Source organism: Corvus cornix, chromosome 4, assembly GCF_000738735.6.
Source record: "Corvus cornix cornix isolate S_Up_H32 chromosome 4, ASM73873v5, whole genome shotgun sequence".
NCBI classification, from domain to species: Eukaryota; Metazoa; Chordata; class Aves; order Passeriformes; family Corvidae; genus Corvus; species Corvus cornix.
This window is the reverse complement of record NC_046334.1, coordinates 48,946,349-48,970,779: the sequence shown is the minus strand read 5'-3', so window position 1 is coordinate 48,970,779 and position 24,431 is coordinate 48,946,349. Positions and strand designations below refer to the sequence as shown.

General features: G+C 35.5%; 1 protein-coding gene across 4 annotated transcripts in view; it reads right to left on the bottom strand.

Moving 5' to 3' along the window:
• Window positions 1-2,793: 2,793 nt before the first annotated feature.
• The window catches only part of ATP8A1 (ATPase phospholipid transporting 8A1), a 108,373-nt gene continuing 86,735 nt past the window's right edge, over window positions 2,794-24,431 (bottom strand). For all 4 annotated transcript variants that reach the window (XM_039550881.1, XM_039550882.1, XM_039550880.1 and 1 more), the window contains 4 exons: window positions 14,867-14,955; window positions 14,371-14,463; window positions 7,622-7,713; window positions 2,794-7,289 (listed from right to left, as the gene is read on the bottom strand). In XM_039550881.1, coding sequence (XP_039406815.1) covers window positions 7,192-7,289; window positions 7,622-7,713; window positions 14,371-14,463; window positions 14,867-14,955 — 372 coding nt within the window. In that variant the 3' untranslated portion in view covers window positions 2,794-7,191. The remainder of the gene's footprint in view (window positions 7,290-7,621; window positions 7,714-14,370; window positions 14,464-14,866; window positions 14,956-24,431) is intronic.

The following is a 24,431-nucleotide window of genomic DNA, read 5'->3' as shown; positions in this document are numbered from 1 at the left end:
TGTTCTGGCCTGTAATTTAATTTTAGAAACAATCTGCAAGGAAGGGGACAGGAAAATTTTTGCTTGCCTTTGATGAGGTTTCACAGGACTCTTCACTGAATATTTTGAATGGCTACAAAATATGGACTGTTCGTCAAGTAACTTCTTGGAAAGATCATTGAATATTTCAAGAGGTATCAGCTGTCTTGTTCAGAAGCATACAGTGAGATGTACTGATCACTCCTGTATACAGCAGAAACAGCAAACCAATTAAACTGTATTTTTTTACACATTATAATAAGTCTCCAATTAGAAGAAATCTTTACCTCGTAAACCAAGGCAACACAGACTCATTCTGGAAGCAGAAACTTGATCAATTTTAACTAAGAAGGGGCAATTTATGTACCTTTAAAGAGTGGTTAGTTATCAGAGCCACTGACAGATGGTGAGTGGCTGAAATTCAGTGTTTTCCTCAAATAAAGGCTGTACACAGCAAAGTTGTGAGTTTGGCCCAGTCACTGCACGTTACCATTTGGTGCTGTACAGGCCAGGCTGCTTCACTGCAATGGTCCAGAGGGCTCTGCAGTCAATTATTAATGCTTTAACATGTGGACAGATTTTTGCTACACTTGCATACAGCCTTAGATTTTAATGACTATTCAGCCTAAGGAGAGCTGTGAAGTTTGCCATGTAGCATGAAACTCAGCCTAGAAGGGAAAAGACCCCTCTGAGCCACTTCCTTTCTTCCCCTGATGCTGCATAATGGGTTTGTCCTCATAGAATAGCTGAAGAACTTGACACACAGGAATAATTTCACTGAATCAGACTCACATAAGTCTGTAAGTTTATAGAGTGCTAAGTACTTCACAGATCAGTAGCCAGACTCCAACAAATCCTGCAGATGTGGTTCTTAGGGTGGGAAAGATCAGGTGTAGTTAAAATAGCTGTACTGGGTTACCTGTAAAACAGTTGAGGTGGGGATTATGCACCATCTACAAATAGATGGACAAAGAAGACTCTGTAAATTAAAAAAAACCCCTATTATTGTTCATGTAGTTACAGTAGCAGTGACCTATATAGCTGAAGGGAGAGGAAAGAAGGTGGCCAGAATACAATCCATGGATGGAAATGCTTTTGTCTGTGCCAGTAGTTTCTGACCCAGATGGATTTGATGTGCAGGCGAGAATGCTGGATTTCCTTCCTAATGGAAAGAGCCTTTTGGCACTAGATACTCCTGTGATTTATAGGAATAGGAAAATTTCCTAAAACTTGCAGACAGAACAGAAACGACATCATGATAGCACTTTAATGACTAATGAAATGGTTTGAAGGGCTGGATGTACGCTTGAACTGAAAGCAATTGCTTGCTATCAGAAGTAACATTTGCAGGCAGTACTTGCTTTACTGCCACGTTAACAAAGTAGATTTAACTATTTCTTTTGGAATTCCGGATTTAGTTCATACTCCTTTTACTAGCGCTACACCAATCTAAAATCAAAGAATATTCATACTCATTAAATTGATTATTGTAATTCACACACGATGCAAGAAATGCTTGGATTGCCGTTAACTGGTAATGACTTAGATCAAACCCAAGCCTTCTGTGGACAATGAGCAATAGTGACATGCCATTTGTTTCGTGTTTCTACAATTTGGGATTTCTTAAGTGTGTATCTCCAAAATGCATCAAGACTTTCCAGTGCTAGGAAAAAAATTACAAGTACTTGCAAGAATGTCTGAAGGATTCTGTTTGAAACTAGGTAAGCAGTACAGTATGTGGCTATGTAAACTCATGGATTATTTGTAATACTAATCCCACTGGAATAAAAAAACCTGAAAGTGACAATTTCAAAAGTATCAAAATACTTTTAAATTGTCACTTTTGTTTTGTCATTACTGCTCAGTCACAGCTTGACATAAGGACATTAAGGAACATTAAGGAGATGAAGTTGGTTTTCAGTGTTTTGCTACCTATTGCAATGTGCTGTCTGGACTTGAACTCCTCTGAACAATGTGTCTGCTTTTGAGGGAGCCATTGCTCCACAATGTGGCATAAAGTTTTTGACTCACAGTTACACTGAGGCTGTAATTCCATGCTATCCTGTTTTCATTAGCAAAGGCAGTCAAGGAAATGCCTTTCTGTTCTTTTTATTCTTTCCATCTATGACTTGTGCAAATTCAGGGGGCTGTAGTGTAAATCAGGTTAGTGAAATGATTTTAGCTTAAAAATAATGTTTGGTGTAAGAAAGGAGGAAAAGGATTTGAGAGGGAGCCTGGATCATTATAAACTGGATTATAAATGGAATAATTTCAATGGCCTCATGACTGCCAATGTAATAGAGGTGGTAAAATATCATGAGGTGGAATGTTCTTAAACCAGCTCTGCTGCTACAGACTGGATCTTGTGACACTAGCACCATCTAAGATGCATCTATTATTGAACCTGCTTGGATAGAATACAAAATAAATTCATTGTGTAGTGTATATATAAAAATCAGTCACCTATCTACAATCAAAACTCAGTTAAGGTTTGGATATACTGATTTTTTTCAGTGGCAGACACTGTTAGAGGAAAGAAATACCAGCTACTATCAAAGCCAAAGGATAAAGTATTTACCACTGCTGTCTGAAAAAGGAGGTGACATTTACTGCTTTTTCAGTTTACCTTAAAAAACCTTAAGAACTCTATGGTATTTGTGAAGTATTATTTCTGGTATGTCTCATTTTAAAGAATTCAAACCCAAGAATGATGAGATATGTTTTCCTCTGAAAGTAATCCCTAGCATTTTCAACCAATCAAGTCAACAAAGCTTCTTAATTTAATGGCAAAGTTTATTAATTTTTTAACAATTAAAAGACAAAACATTTAAAATTTGCTGTTCAAAACATGCACATTCACCAAATCCCAAATGACATTTAACACTGCATAGAACTGAATGTATTACTAAAAGAACTATTTAAAAAACACAGTGCATTTAACATCCAGTTAAAACTAAACCTGAGAAACTACCATAAACACCGAGTCAAAAAATCTTCATTCATGCAGCTTCGTAATTTCCACAACAGTTTCAGCAGTAATGGCTTAGTGGAGCTGTAAAACCTCACTTTATCTTGAATGCAAATTTTGCTGTTTCAGACTGACCGCTTTCTGCAGCGGTTCATACATGTCAAACACTGAAAATTGTAATGAAAAATTATGTTGAAGTAGAAGAACAATATTAACATACTTATGGCTTCTATGCTACATTAAAGAAACACCATAAAATATGATTAAAAAAATAACCAAACTTGTTCTGGTCACAGCTTTGCAATTACAAATCACACTCTACATGGAAATACTTTTATTTTGGTATCAACCCTCAAAAGTGCCCAACTTCGCACATCATTGCTCAGATGAGTCGCCCTTATACTCACAAGCAGTCCAGTTGAAGCCTATATGAGTAGTGGTTTGCATAAGCAGGAACCAGGTTTGGAATGCTAAAATATTCCTTTGTTTAATAAAGATCTATTGGTTAACAGCGGGGAAACTGGGGGAGCGAGGGCAGAGGGGGGGAAGGAGAAACTCATTATTTGTTGAGTTCTGTTACCAGTGAAAACATCCAGGACCAAGGAAGCTGAACTGACAAACTCATTTGCTTACACAGCACTAGCTTCTCGATATATTATGAGCAGACTTTTAACGAAGGCATTAAAAAACAGAGATCAACAACCACCATGCATCGCCTCAGAACACTTAGAAATAGTGCCTCATGCAGACAGAATGATAAATTCATCAGAACTACAAGTGCTTTTACACAATACACACACAAAAAAAAAAAGGGAAAAACTTTTCTCCTTAAATTTAACACATATTCCAAATTACTCATCATTCAAGATGGGTTCAAATGTCATGATATACGTCTTAAGACACTTAATGCTCCTCTTTGTAACAAGGTGAATTTTATGGATGTATGTGGACATATAGGAATCTTCAGCTATCTCTTAGTGTTTCAAAATATTTTATTTATCATTTTATACAAATAGAATGATGACTAAGTATAAATCTGTTGAAACTGCTTTGCAAAAATATGTGTAAAATTAGGAAATGGCAAGAAAAAATTCCAGATACAAAGTGTCAATAGGTTTGTTAAAATTTGTTTCCAGTTACTCTTTTGAATAATTTATATATATATATGTATGTATATATTTAAAAATAATCAAGAAAAATTATTTATATAAGATACCCGATTTTTAGTGGCACAGGTTCAACTTTTAGATGGAAATTTTTAATACTAACTTGCAGTGCACATGAAACAGATGGAAAAATCCATGTGAACCCTGTATTTAATACACTTTTGAATTTTCAAACAGTAAGAACAGAGGCATTGTTATGAGCATTTCTGCCTAAACTGTTTTTTTTTTTTCCTTTAAACAAACATCAGCAGAATCCCCTTATTTTAACAAAGATATGACATACTAACAGGATGGTAATAGATTATATTACTGTGTACTTAACATGAAAATAAAGTGCATACTGTATACTTGGCCTGACTTAAAAATGGGCACACATAGCTAAGATAATCTTATATTTTAAAGTGAAATTGTATAAGCAATCAAAATCCACTGGTTTTGCCACATTTGTTTTTTTTGCTATTTTTAAGAAGTGGTATCTTTCAACCACTAATTATCAGAAAAAGCACACAGACAGGAGAAAAATTAATCAAAAGTAGTAAGAAAAATGCACTTTGCAAAATACTACTTCGAATTCTGAAACAGTGTAAGGATGAAATGCTGTGATAAGATTATCTTACAAACCTTTAAATTAGTCTAAATTTAAATTAGTCTAAATCTTAGCTGTTTCAGTCACTTTTTTCCTTTTTAAGGTAGTTAAATTTGGGATATACTGCGTGTTTTCTTCGAACTGTGTTACAATGGTGAGACAGAATTTTATTTCATCGGAAGAATGAGAGATCATGTAAATATCTCACTGTATACATTTTACAATGTATTCTAATCCTTATTTGCAAAATTAGCAAGGAAACATTTAGAACAGAAAAAAAATTGCCCATAAAGAGAGTATGTACAGATTAATTTTATACGAGTTAAGTACACTGAAAGATTATAAAGGGGCAACAGTGTAATGGTTAATTTCAGAAATGTTTTGAAGTTGGTCATTCTCCCTTGGACGACAGAAAATAGGGATCCCCATTTTAGGAAAGGGGCATGCCCCCAAATTTTTTCTTGCCTTAGGTCAAGTGATTTGGCCCTCCCATATTGATCCATCTATTTATCTATGCCTGAAATGGCTTTTCTGAGGGCAGTCCTTGTCTGCATGCCTGACTGGCAGAACTGTTTCTAGTGGGATACGTTCCCTTTGTCCTTGTGCCTTCTGTTTAAAGATCACTCTGGGCAAGTGAGAGGAAGACACTGCGTAACGTGCATATGAAATGCAGACCGCCTTCCCACTGGTACACCTTCCTAAAGATGTACTTTCATACAGTGCCTTTTGTTGGGCTTTCTCTGTGTATTTTCAAGTTCCTCTTAGAGTGGAGCATAAGAAACTTGGACAGTGAGATTAACTGTAAAGTGTTTAGCTAGATGGAAGGCAAGGAGGTCAAGTCACCTTTAGTAAGTACATGATGAAGGAGGGCAGAGAAAAGATGGGACTGGATGACTTGCTATGATTTGAGAGCAAAGAGGAAATACTTAATTTAACAGATCACTGGGGATATTGTTGTTCTGCTTTTCCATCTGGTTGATCTCCATTGAAAGAAAAAAAAGAGATCATTCCTATGTAATGCATAAAAATTTAATTAACAATAAAACCAACTGCTACTATAGAAAATTGTACTTTAAATGTAATTATGGTGGCTTTTAAACCCAGAATTAAACATGGACTAAAAAGTTGCAAGAATTAACTAAATTTTGAAGTTCAAGTAGCTTTTCTTAATTTGAAACCTGATGATTGTTGGATGGCAAGCTGAGAAATATGAAGTATAACTACTTAAAGAATGTATCACAATGTTCTCATTTAATACCACCCTCTTTTTTTTTTTTCCCTCATACCAGGTGTGTATCTTTTTCTGCAGTCACTTCCTCTCCATTTTAATTAAAGGTGAGAGTATGTAAGTATTCTGCATGACCAATAAGTTGTAAAGAGACTGCTGCAATGTATTTCACACCTTTATAGGAAGTGACTTTAGTGCAAATAAACCAGTACATACCACAGACTAGCGAAGGGCATGCTTTGCTCTGTATTTCAATGTATGCATTTCAAATAATCTTAGTATAAAAATGTTGAAAATTCGATTAATTTTAAAAAATAAGTTAAAACAAACTTTCTTTTGAACCTACAGTATAAGCAGATACAACTAAGCATCACAAAAATAATTAAGTTTGCTAACGGGAAGTAAGGCAGAGCAATTCTTAAAAATTGAATAAAACATTATGTGTACTCCATTATACAAGTTGGCAGCCATATTCAACATATGCAATACTAAATGAACATAAGGGGAAAGCTTTTATAAGGCCAAAGGTGCAAAGACTTGCAGTTTTGAAAGCAAATGCCAAAAAGGCCACTCAAATTAGACTCACTGTACTTTCTCCTCAAGTGTGGAGACTCAAGCATGCAGTTCTGAGATCAGGACTGGAGATAGTTTCCTTTCAAACTGTTTCTAACAACAGAAAACATTTATGGAACTTCTTTGGCAAATGCTTTTAGATTAGTTTGACACAAACATCTATGAGCATATTGACTCTTTCTTAAAGAAGGTGAATTAACACCATTAAGATACTGTTTTTTTCAGCACTTGTTGAAATCAAAGGCTTGTTATCAACTGTATTTAAATATATTAACACTTAAAAACCTTCACAGATGCTAGTTGATCTGTCAATGTAAAGTATGTTTAGCAATCTGACCACTGCCCTTCTAGTACATGACCAGTATTAATTCAATTTCATTGTAAAATAAGCAAGCTGGCAAGATACAAGGTAAATTCCAATCTGTTTACAAAGGCTAAGCAAATACTTGTTAAAAATTTAGAGATGGTGTGTTACAGTATAGTTGCACAGTGCTTATGTCTACTGAATACACAAATCCAAACTTTATGGAACAAGACCATCATATATCTTTCAATGTCTGATAACTGGACCATGGCCACAGCTCCCAGCAAAGATCTAGTAGCCTGTCTCACAAAAGTAACAACTAAGGCCCAAGTCTCGAGCTGTGTTCCTTCACCATTCCTCAGGCCTTTGCTTTGTGGTATCGTAAGCTCTTATTACTTCAGACTGGGAAACTATTCCATTTTCATCTTGAGAGAAGGCGTAGCCATCTGCAGATATAAAGCAAAAGAGAAACAAATTAAGTTTTGATCAATTTTATTTTTTTAAAGCTTTAATAGAAACAATGAAGGTGAATAAAGGGGAAAAAACCCCTTTTCAACAGTTAGTTAAATCCTGTGCCATTTCTTACAGAATTCTGCAGTTATAAAACAGCAGGAAGAACTCTGCGCAGCATCTCAGGTATGAAGGGAAACTTAACCACAGGCAAAGAACATGGTCTAATGGATTTAGGATACTGCATCTTTACTATAAATAAATGCAGCAAAAGGCAGAATTTTACTATGTTATTAATGGATACTAATTTTTGTCAGTGAGCACTTACGAAGCAAGTTTTGCTGCAAAGAGTCAGAGCGATACAAGTTCACATGGTTCTTCTTAAAAACATTCTTCAGTAGTTGGGCTCTTTCAGTTAAGCTAGAGAGAAAGGAGACACGTGAAAAATATTTACTTACTAATTACCCTATCCCTTTATCTTTGAGTTTACTCAATGGGAATTTATTATTAAATGAGAAGTGTCCACCCTCCTTTTTCTTTTTAAATTGTGCCTGATGAATTACCAAGATGATGATTAAAAGCTTGTGTGAGGACAGATTATTAAGTCCAGACCCCTGGTAATGGTTTTACTTGTCACAGTACAATGGCAAAATATCCGTTTGAAACACTGCTGTGTGCTGACAACACAAATGAATAATATTGTGAACCTTTCAGTGTGACTCCTTTAGAAACACACAATGTAAAGAGAAGACACTGTCTTCCTTGATGTAGCACAGCTTGAATATTGCCAGGCTGAACTGAATTAGTCTTTTTTTTTTCTTACATAGAAAGTGCTCCCAGCCTCTATTGACACAGTACCCCAAGGGGATGGGAAATGAGGTGCAGGTAAAGCCACATTCATGGTCATCAGCTGTGTGTACAGAAACATATCACTTCCATGAAAAGCGTTCTAGGAAGGAGTATTCCCCAGGAAACTCCAGAAGGTGTTTTTCTGGAGATCATACCCAAATAACAGACTACTGTTGCTGCTAAGGTTGGCCCATCTCCTTCCTCCTCAGCACTACTGAGTTTGTTGTGTTGTATGCTTATTGTGCTTTAGTGTGACTCAAGGTACACCCCATTTCAGCCCAAGTGGAAAACAGAAGCATTTAACATTTTTTAAATTGAGACTCAAGCGTCAGCCAAATGCTGCAAACTGTAGTGAATGGAATAGCAAAGGTATTGGGTCTCCCGTCTGTCTTTCTTACACTAAAGTTCTCTGTAATCAGAACTTATGTTTCTAAATACCAGGTAGATGAGCCATAGCTCAGAAAAATTGCAAAATCTTATCATTTTTAATAACATACTAAATATGTGCAAACGACTATATTAAAAAAAACAACCAACCAAATTCCTCAGTGTCTGTCTTGATTTGATATTCATTGTGAATTACAGCCTGTGTTTCAAGAAATACCAACCTATCACTCAAACATTTCAAATGCTGAAAAATCCAGCCCTCTCTCTATGTAAACTGGTCTAAAAATTAGTTCAGTTTAAAAAAAGGCATACCTTACATTTAATCAAAGTATATAGTGATTTGATATTGCTACTGTTTTGCTAGATTAGCAAAGTTGTCTCTTGTGCAATGACGTAGTAAGTAAAACACATTTCACACACCTTATGTTACCAAGTTATGATCACTCAAATTACTTTTTAATATTATTGTCAATTAGCTCAACAGACTTACCTTCCCAGGCTATCAACCAGATCAAGTGGTGCAAGGAAGGGAGCTAGCCTGCTTTCCTTACTAGATTACCATTCAAGACATTAAATTAGAAATGTTCATTCTTTCTTCAGTGACTATATACTTCTCACATATGAAGCTGAACCACTGTTTAAGCTGGAGAGACTAATGGTTTATCTCACCTTTCTGTTCCCCTCTAGTCTGGTGGTTAAAGCATATGGTGAAAGCTTGGCTTTTCTAAGTTGGAAAAGGAAAATAAACCTACTATTTGCACACCCACAGAGGAATGCTATCTGGAAAATCTACAGGCTAAGGTGATAGGCAGGGGAAACTGCTTCTGTGGTCATGTTTTGAATGAAAAGATGGAATGAGACTTCCTTCTAAGAAAAAAATTAGGTACCAATTCCAGGAAGGTAGTTGGCATCTGCTGACTGAATCAAGAATGGAGAGGCTGAAGTACTGAGACACATCTTACTCTCAGTGCTTTCCTAAGCTAACTCTCTGGGATTTTTTTCCATCCTGCTTGCTCCTCTATGTTGTGTAGGAGCTTTCTTTTTTAGTTTGGAGCTGTAAACTGTTTAAGTGACAACACTAATGAAAAATTAGGGACTGAAATCTAAACTACAAGAATACAGAGAATGAATAAATAAATCAGTATCTTCATGGAAGATTGGAAGCCAAGGAGGTGGAAGACAATGGGTACACTTAGATGCAGTTATCAGCTGTATCTCCTTTGCAAATACATCTGTGAAATCCTTATTAATGTGAGTGGAAATCATCAAATTTCTATGAAATGTTTGACAGGTGTTATTTTCTAAAAAAAATATTTCATTAAAAACATTAGCATGCCTATTATAGCATTCTCAGTACCATCATTCTTTGCTTGTGTTCCAGAGTGGAATGTTCAGATTGCTTAAATGGTAAGCAGTGAAAATACTGCCTCAAAGTTTTACAAGAACATGAAGTATGCACACATCTTAGCTGATGTATAATGAAGTTTCTCCACTGCACAGATCTGATTGCTGGTAAAGAAAATACACAATACATAGGAAATACGCTTGAGAAAAGCGCTTTCAGCTATTCAGGTATTATATTCTGCTCTTTTTCTGTAACTGAAATACTGTGGGCTCTTTATTCTAAATCAGCCTATTCGAAAGCATATTTAAATATCTACATGTAAGCCAAGAAAACACGGTTTCATAATTAACCAATGTTAGATCACAGTAACTAAGTGGCTGTGCTCATTATATGTACCTATATGGACAAGCAGAATATTAACTATTTTTGAGCATGAAATGTATACCTTTACAGGCAATTAAACACAGTTACAGAAAAAAAATTACTACTTTATGGATTCCTGACCAACCACTTATCAGGTCTAAAAATAATTTCTCAGTGAACTGAATTAAAAACAATGATTTTATGAAGCAGCATTTGAAGTATATATCTCTAAAGATGTTTCCACAAGTTTGGGCTGTTATTCATGTTATTGTTAGTCCATGTAAGATTCACCACAGTAATAATATTTTTGCAGTAAGTATTAATACTGTTGTTTCTGCTTAAGCATTTTATATAAGTTATCCAAAAACCCCTTTCTGAATAATAGCTTATATAAAAAAAAGTATCCTTTTACCTTAGTCACTTCAATTTTAAGTAGAAATGGCTTAGTGGCATTCCAATTTTATGTCTCTAATGATAGAAATTGTACTCTTTGTGGCACAAATTTGTTAATACACCGAAGCTGCTCTATTATTTACGCTATCAAGGTACCCTCAAGTCAGTAGTATTCCAACATGAAAGTTCACTTTCTGTTGGAAAAGTGGTGGTGCAAAATTTGCACGTTCTTACTCAAGATATATTCTTACTTAACTGAAAAATATACGGGACAAAACAAATTCTAATGTGTTGCTTACAGAAGAGCCAAATAAAGTATTTTTGTACAGTTTCAGTGAAAAAGCTCATTAAACATCCTTACACATACTGAAACAGCAAGATACAATAGCAATGCTCTTCCTGAGCCTTCAATGGAAACAGTTTAAAAACCTTTTCAAATCATCATGGTAAAAATAAAAGGGATGGTATATTTTAAGACTGTATTATCATGTCCTACTTTTAAAGCACATTCTAAAGTACAATAAAAGTCTTTTAGGAACAATATTTAAAATTATTTCAATGTCAATGCCAGTTTTTATGCTAATTTTCAGAAAACAGCTGAAAGTGCAAATTTATAATTTAAATAGAAAATTCCCATCCTAAGAATCTTTGACAGGAAAAAACCAAAAGGGCAAAGCCTTACAATATTAGTTGTAATTAAATGCACTCAATATGATGTCAACACAGTTCTAAAAAATGTGCAACAAATATATTCTAGCTGAAAAAAACAGCAATAAAAATTAGCAATATCATACTTCATAAAATCACAGAATTGGCTGGGGCTGAAAGGGACTTTAAAGATCATCCTAGTTCCAGCCCCACTTCCACTAAATCATGTTGCTCAGAGTCCCATCCGTCCTTGAACACTTCCACATCCACAACTTCTGTGAGCAACCTGTTCCAGTGCCTCATCACACTCACAGTAAAGAATTTCCTCTTAATATCTAAACTAAACCCACCCTCTTTCAGTCCTGTTATGACAAGCCCTTATACAATCTCATGGCTTTCTTGTAAGCCCTCTTCTTGGTAAATATTCAGATACTGATTGATTACAACACCTATTCAACAGAAGAATCCTGACCTGTTATCTGTGGAAGCTGAGACTTTTGTGTTGCAGTATTTCTAAGATGAGAGTGGACAGAGTGGAAAAGTTTCTGAGTTATCTTTCTCACTATTTCCCAGTTACCTTTTAATCAAGCAGTGATTTGTATCTTCTTAGGTTATTTTGGCATTTCACGAGAACAAATCCCTTTTTCTGTCACAACAGAAAAAGGTTCTCCCAGAGGTATACACACTAGAATAAGAAAGTCTTATGTACATATTTTAAAAAGATGTAGAGGACATTCCTTGCCCATTTAACTACTTACTCTACACTGGTAACTAGTTAATCCAGGCTTCTGAAATTTAGGAGACTCAAAAATGCTTACAAAAGTCGAATCAAATTTTTGTAGATGCAAGTAAGCCAGTTCATCAGACCATTTCTTTAACAATGAATACTTTCTCCATAAAAGGTAAAATTTTGGCTGTATTACCTGAATTTAAATGCATTAAAAAATAATGGATGGAATAAAATCTTTAGAGATACTGAGTTGTGTAACATCCACAGACTTGCATATAAGGTGGATGCTTGTATCCTTCAGAAATACTGGTCTAAAAGTAACTTTGTGGAGAAGGAATAGATCTAAGAAAGACATTCTGGCAGGTAACTAAAAAGCTTTCATGGAGCCCTCATGACTACTTAACTGTGGGATAAAAAGCTAATTACAAAACCGATGGTGAAAACAGCAATATCATTTTACCTATGTAAAAAGGGATTTGGAAGACATGCTGTGTGTAGAATGAGAGAAAAGCATCCTGCCTAGACAACTGAAGTTAAAGTAGCTGAATTGGGAATACAAGACAAGTCTGGTATACAAGACAAGGAATGCAAGTATGAAATACGAAAAAGACAGGTTACCTTACTACTTCTTATCCACAAGATGTTCCCCTTTTAGCACCATCCAGTACTAATGTCTGCTTTCTTTTCTGCAACTCACTATTCTACAGCTTTTTCTCTTTGCAAAAGGGCACAGAGTATAACTGCTTCTGGCTCAAAGCTCAGCACACTGACAGATGAGTTGGTTAATTTGGAGGAAGATCTTGCCCTCAATCTGTTTGAATGACCACTGTCACTGGAGAAAAGCATCTGTAACAATCAATTCACATCACCTTTAAAAGCAAGAGAACTTACTCTTGCAAGCACTAGCTAGGTCTTGCAGTGATGAAGGAAAAGCAAGCTCTAAAAGTAGGAATTGCCACCAGCTAGGGGGTTCTGCAGTACTTCCAGTGTGAAGCTGCTGCTACAAAGGCAGCGTATAGAGCCTGATAGGAGATTGTATGCAGGTATCTCCTCTTTTGTAGCCCACCACACCAGACTAGGTGTTCCATGGGCTGGGATAAGCTTCCAGGCCTCTTGGCACCTCCCCTGTTCCTTGTTACCAGGGGAGATGAATCCAACTACAGACAAAACATTCTTGTGAAAGCTCTTACACTAGCTGGATACTTGTCCATTAAAAATGGTGGTTATCACCTTGGTATCATTTGATCTCATCCTGGTAAATCCTAGTAAGCTGATTCCCACTGAACTGGAGGAGGGATACAATAAGATTGAAGGGAAAGGGAACTAAAGCATCTTATAAAGTACTTTCTGAAAATTGAACCTATAGTAAAAGAAGTGGCTGTGTTTTTTCTGGTCTCTTTCTGTGCATAGCTTGGTAGGAAAAAAGCCTTCTTGGCTAAGCTTTTTGCCATGAAGATACTAAAAGAACAGCCATCCAAAGCAAAGAAAGAACTGGAAAATCAAGTATCAGCAGTTTTGGCTTTTTTTTCAGACTTCACAAAACTCATGAAAATGAAGACAAGAAAAGAAAGCTCTAGTTCAGCCAAATGGCACTAATGAATTGGAAGGGGGGCAAAGGGGGATTTTGTCATCTCATACATTCAGTGAGTGCTTGCTATGAGTCCAGCTGGGGTTAAAATGTCTGAAATACTTTAGTAAGCGCACACCTTTACATGTAGAAAACGTCCAGTTTTACCTTCTCCCTTTTCAAATTATCTGCCTGGTGCGTGAAGGAGGATGTAACAAGGGAATTCTTGTGGAGTCTTAAGTTAAAAACTTTTCTTACCTCATATAGGTTAATCAAATTAGTTTGTTCTGGACTGGCATCAAATACAAAGCCAGCTTGTTATATTCAATTTCAGAAAATCCTAGACAGATTTTTTCTGTTTGTCCCTATGCTACTGTGCAGCTTTTACAGAATTTAGTTTTTGGTTTTTGTACTTAGGCCCTGTTTATGGCTATAATAGAAAATGATGCAGGTTTGAACTCATTTTGTTCCAACCTATTTCCTTCTTATTTTGTTTGTGAATTAACTGTTAACACAGGCCAAAGTGACACAATTAAAATTGTACCTCAGGTTTGTTCTATACATAAGAACCAGAAACCAGTCATCTACAAAGAAACACATCAGCTAAAGCTTTTGGTAAAAACCTGTATGTCAGCATACGAAAAAACCCACAGGCTCAGTAGACCTGAAGGTCCTTCACAGATGCCTTTCATTTGTACAGCTTTTGAAAAACAACCTTTTGTCTTTGATACATGTATAAAGCTTAAAATATTTAGCTTTTTTTTTTAGACAATGTTCTACAGATTTTTACTGTACCTCTTTCCATGCACAACTGCCCCAGGATCCTCAGACTTTGCTTCCAACTCCTGAACTTCATCTACTAGTGTCTTGTAAGTAGCTCTCTTTACTCTGTAAGTACATACAAAATACTGCCAGATTTACTCTTCTTGAAAGCAGAACAACAGACAGTTTTAACACTTACATAAATATTCAATTTATAAATCCATTTCCCCAGACTTAAAACTAAGCATTACATGGAGAAATATCAAAAAACAAAGCTAAAGAATGAATTTTATCAGCTGTTCTTGCAAATTAGAAACAAAAATATTTATTAATAAAACACTACAATTATTGAAACATTTAAAATACTACTAAATTTCGTAATAAGGTTTTTCAAAAACAAAGATGGCAAAAAAAAAATTTTATATAATCACCAGAATTGATCTTAATTTTTTTTTATTATATTAGCAATTAGAATACACACTTAGAAGTCAGTACTTCGTTCTGTAAACACTGGCATTTTCGTACTCACACTTTGTATACTATATCAAGAAGTAAAGCTGTCATAGGAATACACAGGAGTCCCATCCAAAACACTCCGGAGCTGAACATCATAGCTGCCTGAAGAGAAAATGCACAAAATGCGGTGTCAGGACAAGAACTAGAAAAGATTTTACAAATTTCACGTAGTTAGTTGAGGCTATCAAAAGCAAATTAAAATGAACCATTCTAGTCTGACTAAGGTGAAATAGAACTCGAACTCCTTTCTAAAATTGCCTGAGTTGCAATATAAATCCAGTAAATAGTAAGCACTATTTCATGTCGAGAGGCTGGTAGAAAGATACCCTGCTTAGCTCTTTGCAGGGGGGAATCACCCGTCCGCAGTGCTGCTCTATACCACTATGTTGATTACAGGCATTCCCACTAAAATCAGATTTATCAAAAATTCACCCTTTCCCAACTTTGTAAACACAGTTTTCCCCAACATTATGAGCAGAGTTTTCCAGTCTGCAATCGACTCTAATAGGATGTAATGGTTTCTGACCCTTCATATGGATACTGGACACTGTTACAATCATTCTGCAATATAACTTGGATCAAAGTTAGCTCCCACAGAACTCACTGTACCACAGTTCCCACACTGCCACAGACTCCTGTTAAACAGACGGCTTAAAAATGAGAGTTAAGGAAACAGCTATTTATGTAATTATGAAAGTATGCAACATATTGTTAAATGAAGATCTAACACATTAATGCATGGCGAAATATTTGAAAACCCTGTAATTGTTTTTATCTGTGTATTTTTTTTTTCTATACACTGCTATATGTAATACATAGGAATTTCTTCTGTTCATAACTTGGTCTGTAGAAATACTAAAAACTAAAATGTACTGAATGGCCAAAATAAACATCACAATATATGGACATCAAAGGAAAAAAGTCTTTACCCTTGTAATTCATGTTCAAATATCTACATCAATAATATTGTGGATGCAAGGAGTATGATAAATACTTACTGAAGCATGTTACTAGAAGCTTGATTGCAGTCAGTATTAGAAATATTTTTATAATATAATTAGATTGTAGAGAGGTTGAAAGTAACATGACTCCACAACAATATCCTTTCAAATCCTTTGTTTCATTACTTGGAGACCAATTTCTTTCAAAGGTTAAGTCACAGTATGTAAAACAAATAAGCTGAAATTTTACTAGTTTTAATTAGCAGAGCAAGCTTGCAGTAGGTAGCTTGCAGTAGCTGAAGTCTAATTTCTCAACATGCGTACATGAACATTTTAGAATTATACTCAATGTCAATATATAAAAATAGAAGTGAATTATTTTCAGAAAAGAACCCTAATTCTCATATAAGCAAGAAGTTCTATTTACCTTGTTTTTGTATCCAAATCCCCAATGACATTGATTCGTTGGAAAGCATTAGAATGTATTTTAACTAAAAATATGGTAAACTTTCCATGGCTATGTTAAAAGGACATAGATATTGCCCTGATATTCTACTAACTATTTCTGCCAACAGCTGTCAGCAAAGGTGTAAACACTGAGCAGTGGCAAGTTCAAAATGAAACAATTCACATTTTTAAAAGAGAAAAAAAAGAGAAAATTTTGTATCAGGAAGTGAAGGAAATGTATAAGTGAAGAAAATGTATTAGCAGTCACTTTATAAGCAAAACCTGACTTTTGACATACTTGATGCAATACTCATTTTCTAGAACAGGAGCTAATAGGAAATGTCTATCACAAATGCATTTTGCAAGACATTTTATAATTAAGTAGCAATTAGATAGACGGTTCCCATAAAAACAAGAAAAAAGCACAAAAATACAACTTGAACTAATTACAATTGTTAGTTCCTATTATTAACAACGTTTTTTAATTTATAAGGACATAGCAAAGAGCTGTCCTTGTGTTAGCCTCCCGGTATTAAATGTTTGCTGGTGAAACAGCAAAAGTGATAATGTAGGTCTTAGGATGTTAATTCTGACCATTGTAATGCTAACTATGAATGAAGGAACAACTGGCGCCTACTATTCACTCCATCCAGCCTTTGGCTTTACAAATGAACAACATGAATTGAGGTAAAAAAAAAAGTTTTTCTGCGTCATATTTGAAAGCCTGTCAGATTTTTTTTCTTTTTACAGAGTTAATCCAAACCTAAAAGATTTAAAGCCGACATTCGCGTTAAAGACAGAGGCCCTCTTTGTATTTTTTGGACGAAGAGGGGAAAAAATAAAATCCCACAGAGGTATTTCCTTCCTTTCTGTACAAGAAAGCTCCCCCCTCACTCTGTAGAAAACATTTTTGTCTCTAACTTTTCACATCTCTCTACACATAGGCAGGTCATCTGGGAAATGGCAAACCAATCCTTTTCAGACAATGGCACTAACAGGAGCAGCCTGTTCTGGGGACGGACTCTGGCTGCCTCTGTTTGTGGTTTACAAATTGTTCCTAATGTGAGAGATTTGTGGTCTATGCCAAGTCTTCCCCCTTTAGGCCTTGTGAAACCAAATGGAATCTGCCACAAAAGTGGCTCCCAGGGGAATTCAGAAGTAATCCAAAATGAGAGCTGGGAAGCCCAGTTTATTGTAGGACTTACAGATTCTGCAGGGAAGATAAATAATTTGTTCTATGTGTAGCTCATGCCCAACATATTACAACTTTCTAAAATAAATTAACATTGTTTTTTAAGTTTAGATTTTTATATAGGTTCTCATTTTTCAAAAAAGAAAAAAAATCTGAGAAATACTCCTTTTCATGACTTAGTGGCAGATAAGAAATCCTGGCTGCAAAATATTTTTAATGCACTGCTGAAGATGTAGTGTTAGGAAATTACATGTCAGAATGAACAGAGAATATTTGCTTTTTCCTCATTATGAAATGATCTGCCAAAACAGCTAGCTCAGATTTTAAAAAGCCTTTTAAAAATAAGAAGAGAAAAGATGAAAACAGTGGTAAAATTCTTGCTGTAGAAAAGCTTACCCTTTTCAGTTTATCTATTTCAGGTATCATCTAGGTACATATCTTCTTCCTCTAAACTACAAAGATATAAAATACCTCAACAGCATCAAATTAGCAAAAGTTTCTCCTCTCAACATACAGAAAAAACTTCATTAGTAGTAGTTATGTGCATGTGTTTGCCTTCATATGTGCCAAAGTACTTACTGTTGTAGTATTAAAACAGATCTGCATTAACTTCCAGTGCAATGAAGTTCCTACAAGTAAGTTCTTGTACTGCCTCTAGTCTTTCTTTGCTATGTAGAGTTTAAAAAACATCTTTTAGCTACTTTTAATTAAGAACTGTGTTCCTCAGAATTCCAAAGAATTAAGTTCCTCTCTATTAGGATCACTGGTTATTAGGTACATTAACCAAGACAGACCACTGGAAGCAAAAAAGGTAAATTGGGCAGTTCAAAGATCAGCTCTGCTGTTCTTGCTCGAGAGAATGAGAATGTAACTACTGAATATGGAGAAGGATCTTTAAAGTGTATCTGGGAATAGCAGATTCTGGCTCACAAATAAATGTCTACCACCAGCCTTGAGTACAATTAAACTGTGACAGTTTGAGGAGTCAAAATGGAAACTACTTATCAGGAATTAAACAGAAAAAGAAAAACCCCTTAGACAAATACTTTTGATTCCTGAAGTGAAAGACAAAAAGCAAACTTTAAATAATTAAATAGTTAAAATATGTTAGTATTGGAATGGTAACATAATTTTAGGCTCTCAGGGGAGGACAGATGACCAAAAATGGGTATGTTTTAAGGGATGAATACTGATTCACTTAAAAAAAAAATCATCAATAAATCACTGAATTTTTTTGAAGTAATAATATTCTCCACACACTGAAACATTTTATTTCTCTAAACAAGAGGTTTGCATAGGTGTAGAAAGGAAGACACATACAGATCACTGATTATTGTTTTGCCAAGACTCACAGGTCTGAAAAGACAAGCTGGGAAAACTTGGAAGGGAGATGAAAATGTGCTGAAACTGTAGGATAATGCCTGTAGGGACCTTCTGCTGAGAATGGTTTGTAGAAATATTTTGGATCATGAAGGAAAAGCCTAATTTTTATTGTTGAACTATTTCAAAGTTCTTGAAAGCTGTACTTCAAACATGCTCTATAATCAAGGAATAAACCCTTGCTGAAAATTTAGTACACCAGTTATTCCCCATGAAATGAAGACACAGAATCTGGATAATATTTTAATCCAGACTGGTAAAAAAGCAGTGCAAAAGTAAAAAAAAAAAAAGAAAAGAGAGAGAAAAAAAGAGAGAGAAAAAAAGAGAGAGAAATAAATTACAGCACAACTACCCTAGATATTAGCCATTGAAGAATGACTGTAACCCACAAATTTTGTGACAATGAAGTGGGAATTGATAGACTTTGGTATCTGCTTACCATACAGAGCTCAAAGCAATTTTTAGAAATAGAGACTGCCAACTCCGTTATCTGCCAGGTTCCCTTCAAAGCATGGCACAGTAATTCTCTTGTTTTGAAGAATTTAGAGAAATAATTACTTCCCAAATTTTAGGGGCATTATTTATGACTGTCCTTGCTAACATTGAGGAGAAGTCCCATAGCAATTTTTCTTAAATATACAACCGTTTAAATTTATTGTGCTGTATTCTGCAAAAGCTATTAAACTAACACTCAGCTGTTTTTTAAAAATGCAGGAGACAAGTATCAATTAATAGCACTTTTTACAGCTGGAGGGACAACACAGCAGGGTGCAAAAGCTGTAAGATCCTCATAGAGAAGCTGTTGATGTATGGGCTGGATGAACAGACTGTGAGATACACTGAAAACGGACTGACTGGCAGTTGGTGATCAGTGGCAGTCTGGCTGGAGGCCAGCAACTGAAAGTGTACCCCAGGGGTCAATACTGGGTCCAGTTCCATTTAACATCTTCATTAAAGGTCTGGATGAGAGGCAAAGTGTACCCTCAGGATGTCTGCTAATGACACAAAACAGGGCGAAGAGTGGCAGATGCACTAGAGGATTGTGTTGCCATCCAGAGAAGCCTCAAAAGGCCGAAGAAATGGGCTGACAGGAACCTCATGCAGTTGAACAAGGAGAAATGCAAAGTCCTGCACATGGGAAGGACATTCCCCAGGTACCAGTGTATGCTAGGGACCATCCATCTGGAAATCAGCTTGGCAGAAAAGGACTTGATCCCAATGGACACCAAGTTGAAAATGAGCCAGCAATGGACCCTTGTGACAAAGAAAGGGAACAGTATCTTTGGCTCCATTAGATAAAGTATTGGCAGCAGAGGGGAAGGCAGGTCCCCTCTACTCAGCACTGGGGCCACACCTAGGGAAGTCTCCAGTTTTGGGCTCCCCAGTACAAGAAAAACAGGCGTACTGAAATTAGTCCAGTGTCCTGAAGCATCTCTCATACAAGAGAGAAACCTGAGATAGTTGGGACTATAGCCTAAGAGGAGGCTTAGGGGCATCTTATTGATGGAGACAGATTCCTGAGTGGAGGGTGCAAAGACAGCGTTAAGCTATTTCCAGCAAAGCCCTGTCAAAGCACAAGAGGCACGGAGCACAAACTAAAACTCGAATCTGAACATCAAGAAAACCTTTCTTACTGTGAGGGTGACTGAACAGGGACACAGGTTGTTCAGAAATGTTGCAGAGTCTCCATCCTTGGTAACATTCAAAAGCTGTCTGGACATGGTCCGGGGCAACTTGGTGTAGGGTCAAAAGCATTAGACCAGATGACCTCCAGAGACCCGTTCAACTGTTCTATGATTGCATTCTATCCTAAAAACTTTGCTTTGTAGGCTTTGCTCTACATTAGACTAAAACAAATTCCCACTTTAGGATCAAACTTTAGACAAACATCTTACTAGAGAGGACCTGTTCATTAGAGACTGAAGTATCTGGAAAACTACATTTTAAAAAAAGTTATTTGGGGTTTTTATGTAAAAAACCCCAATGCAGTAAAGGCATGTCTAATATTTTAATAAGCATGATTCCATATAAGTAGGATACTTGGCATAATGCAGAGAGAAGCAATATTTAAGAAACGAACACTGTCAATAGAGTATATTCTAATACATCTTTTCCACACAGTGCAGCTAAATCATCCCACAAGAAATACTACTGTTTTTCACAAGGCTTCTGCAAACCTCAATCAAATGATCTAAAATTCTGTAAAATACATGCTTGTACCTTAACTCCAATTTCCGTCAGTAGTTTTATAAATCCCCTGGGTCAGACAGAGCAGAAACAGATGGTGCTTTGGAGAACTTTACAGTGCATTGTCTACAGTACCACAATAAATTAAAAAGTTTTGTGGATACTGTTGCTTTAGTGTCAATGTCATACTTCTTATTCGAGTAAAGTATTATTATTCTAAGCTATCTTATTAATCATACCAGTGTAAAAAAAGAGGCCTAACAATTCAGAGCACATAACAATAACAAGGAGCTTTACTAGTGTGAAATATACAACAGATTGATTTGTTTTTCACCCCTCCTCAATTACAGGTTTTCAACTCAGACCACAACCAGATTTTTTCAGGAGAGAGATAACTGTAACAGTTTAGAAATTTATCTATTTTTATAATTTAAAAATCAGTCTGTTTTTTTTTAAGAGGACTTAAAGGAAAAGTAGACCTATTAACTGCAAGGGTGGAAGCATTAATGGAAGGTTCTAGCAGCTTTACAGCCTACTGACACGAGTGGAGACTGCTCTTAGTAGGTGATATAAGTTACAGAAATTTCATTAGTTAATGCAATTATTGCAAAAGGACTACATAGATATAAAAACATAGAACAATTTAATCACAGCTTCATTTATTTGTGCAGTCATAATACACAATATGACAAAATATGGACAACAGGAAACTTCTGGTAATTCCCTGAATCACAGATTAAAAATGCATTTTGTTCAGTATCACAGAACAGTTCTCTGTGTATTGAAGAATTTCAAAGAAAAAAGAAAATACACCTACAAAGCAAATAACCTTATCAAATATGAACAGACTTGGCATTTACTTTTAAAAACTTACGCCAAGTTCATCTGGCTTAAACAGAAAACACCATTAAGTTATTTAAAATATTTTGAAAGTATATTTAAATTATCTATTTGTTAATGTTATGCATAGAAGTATCAACTTAATTTGTATCAATGTAGTAGAAGGACAGACTCCGGCAGTTGATTTTTTCAAGTTCACAATAAAAATTTTCTTCTAGTCTGTAGTGACACCTTTTTTTGAAATTAAATGCAACTTGTTTAATGTAATGGGTCAAAACATATGGTGTTAAACGTAACCACAAAATGCCTACAAAGAATTTTATGTTGGTTTTTTTTCTTCCTTTCTTTTGTGTGCATCTGTATTTAAAAGCACAGTCTTTACTGGTAAAATATTAAGAAAATAACCTGTAAAGTTCCTTGTTCACATGATTCCATAGTAGACAGTACTGACAGACAACAAATGCATGAATAAACATTTCTGCAGATGTAATGCAAATTGTAATATAATAAAGACTGTGTTACAGAGGCTGCAAAGTTGTTATAAAATCAGTGAAAGCTTCTGAAACGTTTTCAGTATTTCTTTCTCTTAAGTGGTGCATCCCCATTCCTTCCCACAGAAATAGTGTTTTGCTACTACTACCAAAATCCTCCTTGCAGAAAAGGTACTTTAGTACTTTGTTTTAAGTAGGTAGAAGTTGAATTTCTAGTCTTTTAGGGTCTGTATCTAAGACTAGAAGAATATAGTCCCTAATTCTTAGAATAAACTCAAGGAAAGTAATTTTTAAATGAATGATTTTAAAGTACAAGCAAAATAATAGGAAAGTAAACAGTAAGTTCAGCTTAATTAATGCTAAAATATATATGTCTTGTTTCTGCTAAAAGACTCATGAAGTTGGTTTGCTACAGTACCTGAACTAGCTACAGATACTATACTACATAATTAATTACTTAGGTTATCACCCCTTTTTATCACATACCCTTCTTCAGTTTTATGGCCTATTTTTCCATTTTCTTCAGCTTCATAAAGCCCATTGCTTCTCTTGTAGTTTTCATCCATTTTTCCCTCTAGCCTGTGTCTGCCAAAAGACCATGGTGAACTGACAGTTTTCATCTGAACATCATCAATCATGGAAAACAAATGAAGGTTTTTTTTCACTTGGAACTTTATTTCTTTAAGAAAAAAACCCCCACAACTGGAATAGAAACTGTTTTAAGGTTGACAAGATGTAACTGGTTTCAGAACTTTAATATGGAAACATGTTTCAGCTACTATAACCCAGATGCCTAGTATCAATCTCTAACAGATAATCAGCTACAGAACTACCAGTCATTCATATCAGGAGAACACTTGTGCCAGATACCTTACTTACGTGAGTCCAAAGTAAAATTTCAACTCTTCTGGTGCACTACCTATTTGGCAACAAGTTACCACTACCTACAGGATTTAGGATTACTGTACCATGGAGAGCCATGCAGTTCCCACACTGGGAGAAAAACTACTGTATGGGTGGATAAGTTGGGCTAGGGCGGGTCTACTAGCCTTGAAAAACCAGAAAACAAATTGTCTCAGCATTCTGGATGAACTGGACATTTTGGATCAAGGGGGCCCCTGTGTGTTTTTGTTCTGGGAAAACTCAGAGCAAAAGAGAGAGACAGAAAAATGTACCTGACTATACTATTAGGAACATGCCAAGGAAAGGGGTCTAGTGACCTAGACAACAGAGAAAAAAATGCTATAACTGTCATAATTTTTCATTTCACTTTATTTTCTTTTTGAGCATGGCATTCTGCAATCTTTCCTTCTGTGATACCAACATACAGCAACCTACATGTAAAAGCCAACTTTAATTATCTTCTGTACAATTGGAATGATACACAAAAAGACGGAAAACATAGTGTAACAAGTCAGGAGAACTTGCAAAAATATGTGACATATTTGTTTCTTTGTTGAATAAGTGATTGGGTGATGCTTTGATAGTAAAAGATGAACACAGACCAACAACTCTACTGCTTTAACTTTGGGCCACTAGCTTTAGTGCTCAAACATAAGAGTGTTTTAGCAGCATGAACAGACTTTTCTTCTGTTACAACTCTATTTTATCTCAAGACATTACCTTGCAGTGTTCTCCATTGAAACACATTTATCAGAGTTGAATATTTTATAGGAATGAATACAAAAAAATGAGTTTCAAAATATTTAGATGAAAACCTTCCCCTGCATCCAATGAATGAGTTTTCCATCACCTCCATATGCTTTTTCTCTCCCCTTCGAGAGCACTAGAATTTTATTTTCTTGGAACAGAACCAGTAATAAGCAGGAAGAATCTTATTATTTTCATGACATTATTATGAAGAAAGACTGAATCCTTATTAGAATTTTTCATTAAGTTCTTTTCTATTTCAAAGAAGACAAGAAAAAGATGTTTCTAGAAGACATCATCTAGCTGGGACTTAATTGCTGGAATGTCATGTCAAGAATACTGACTGGAAAGACTATAAACCTACTGAGACAGAATTGTTGTTACGAGCTCTAAGAAGAAGAAAGAGAATACCTTTAAGCTTTCTAAGGACTACAGATATATAACCTATAA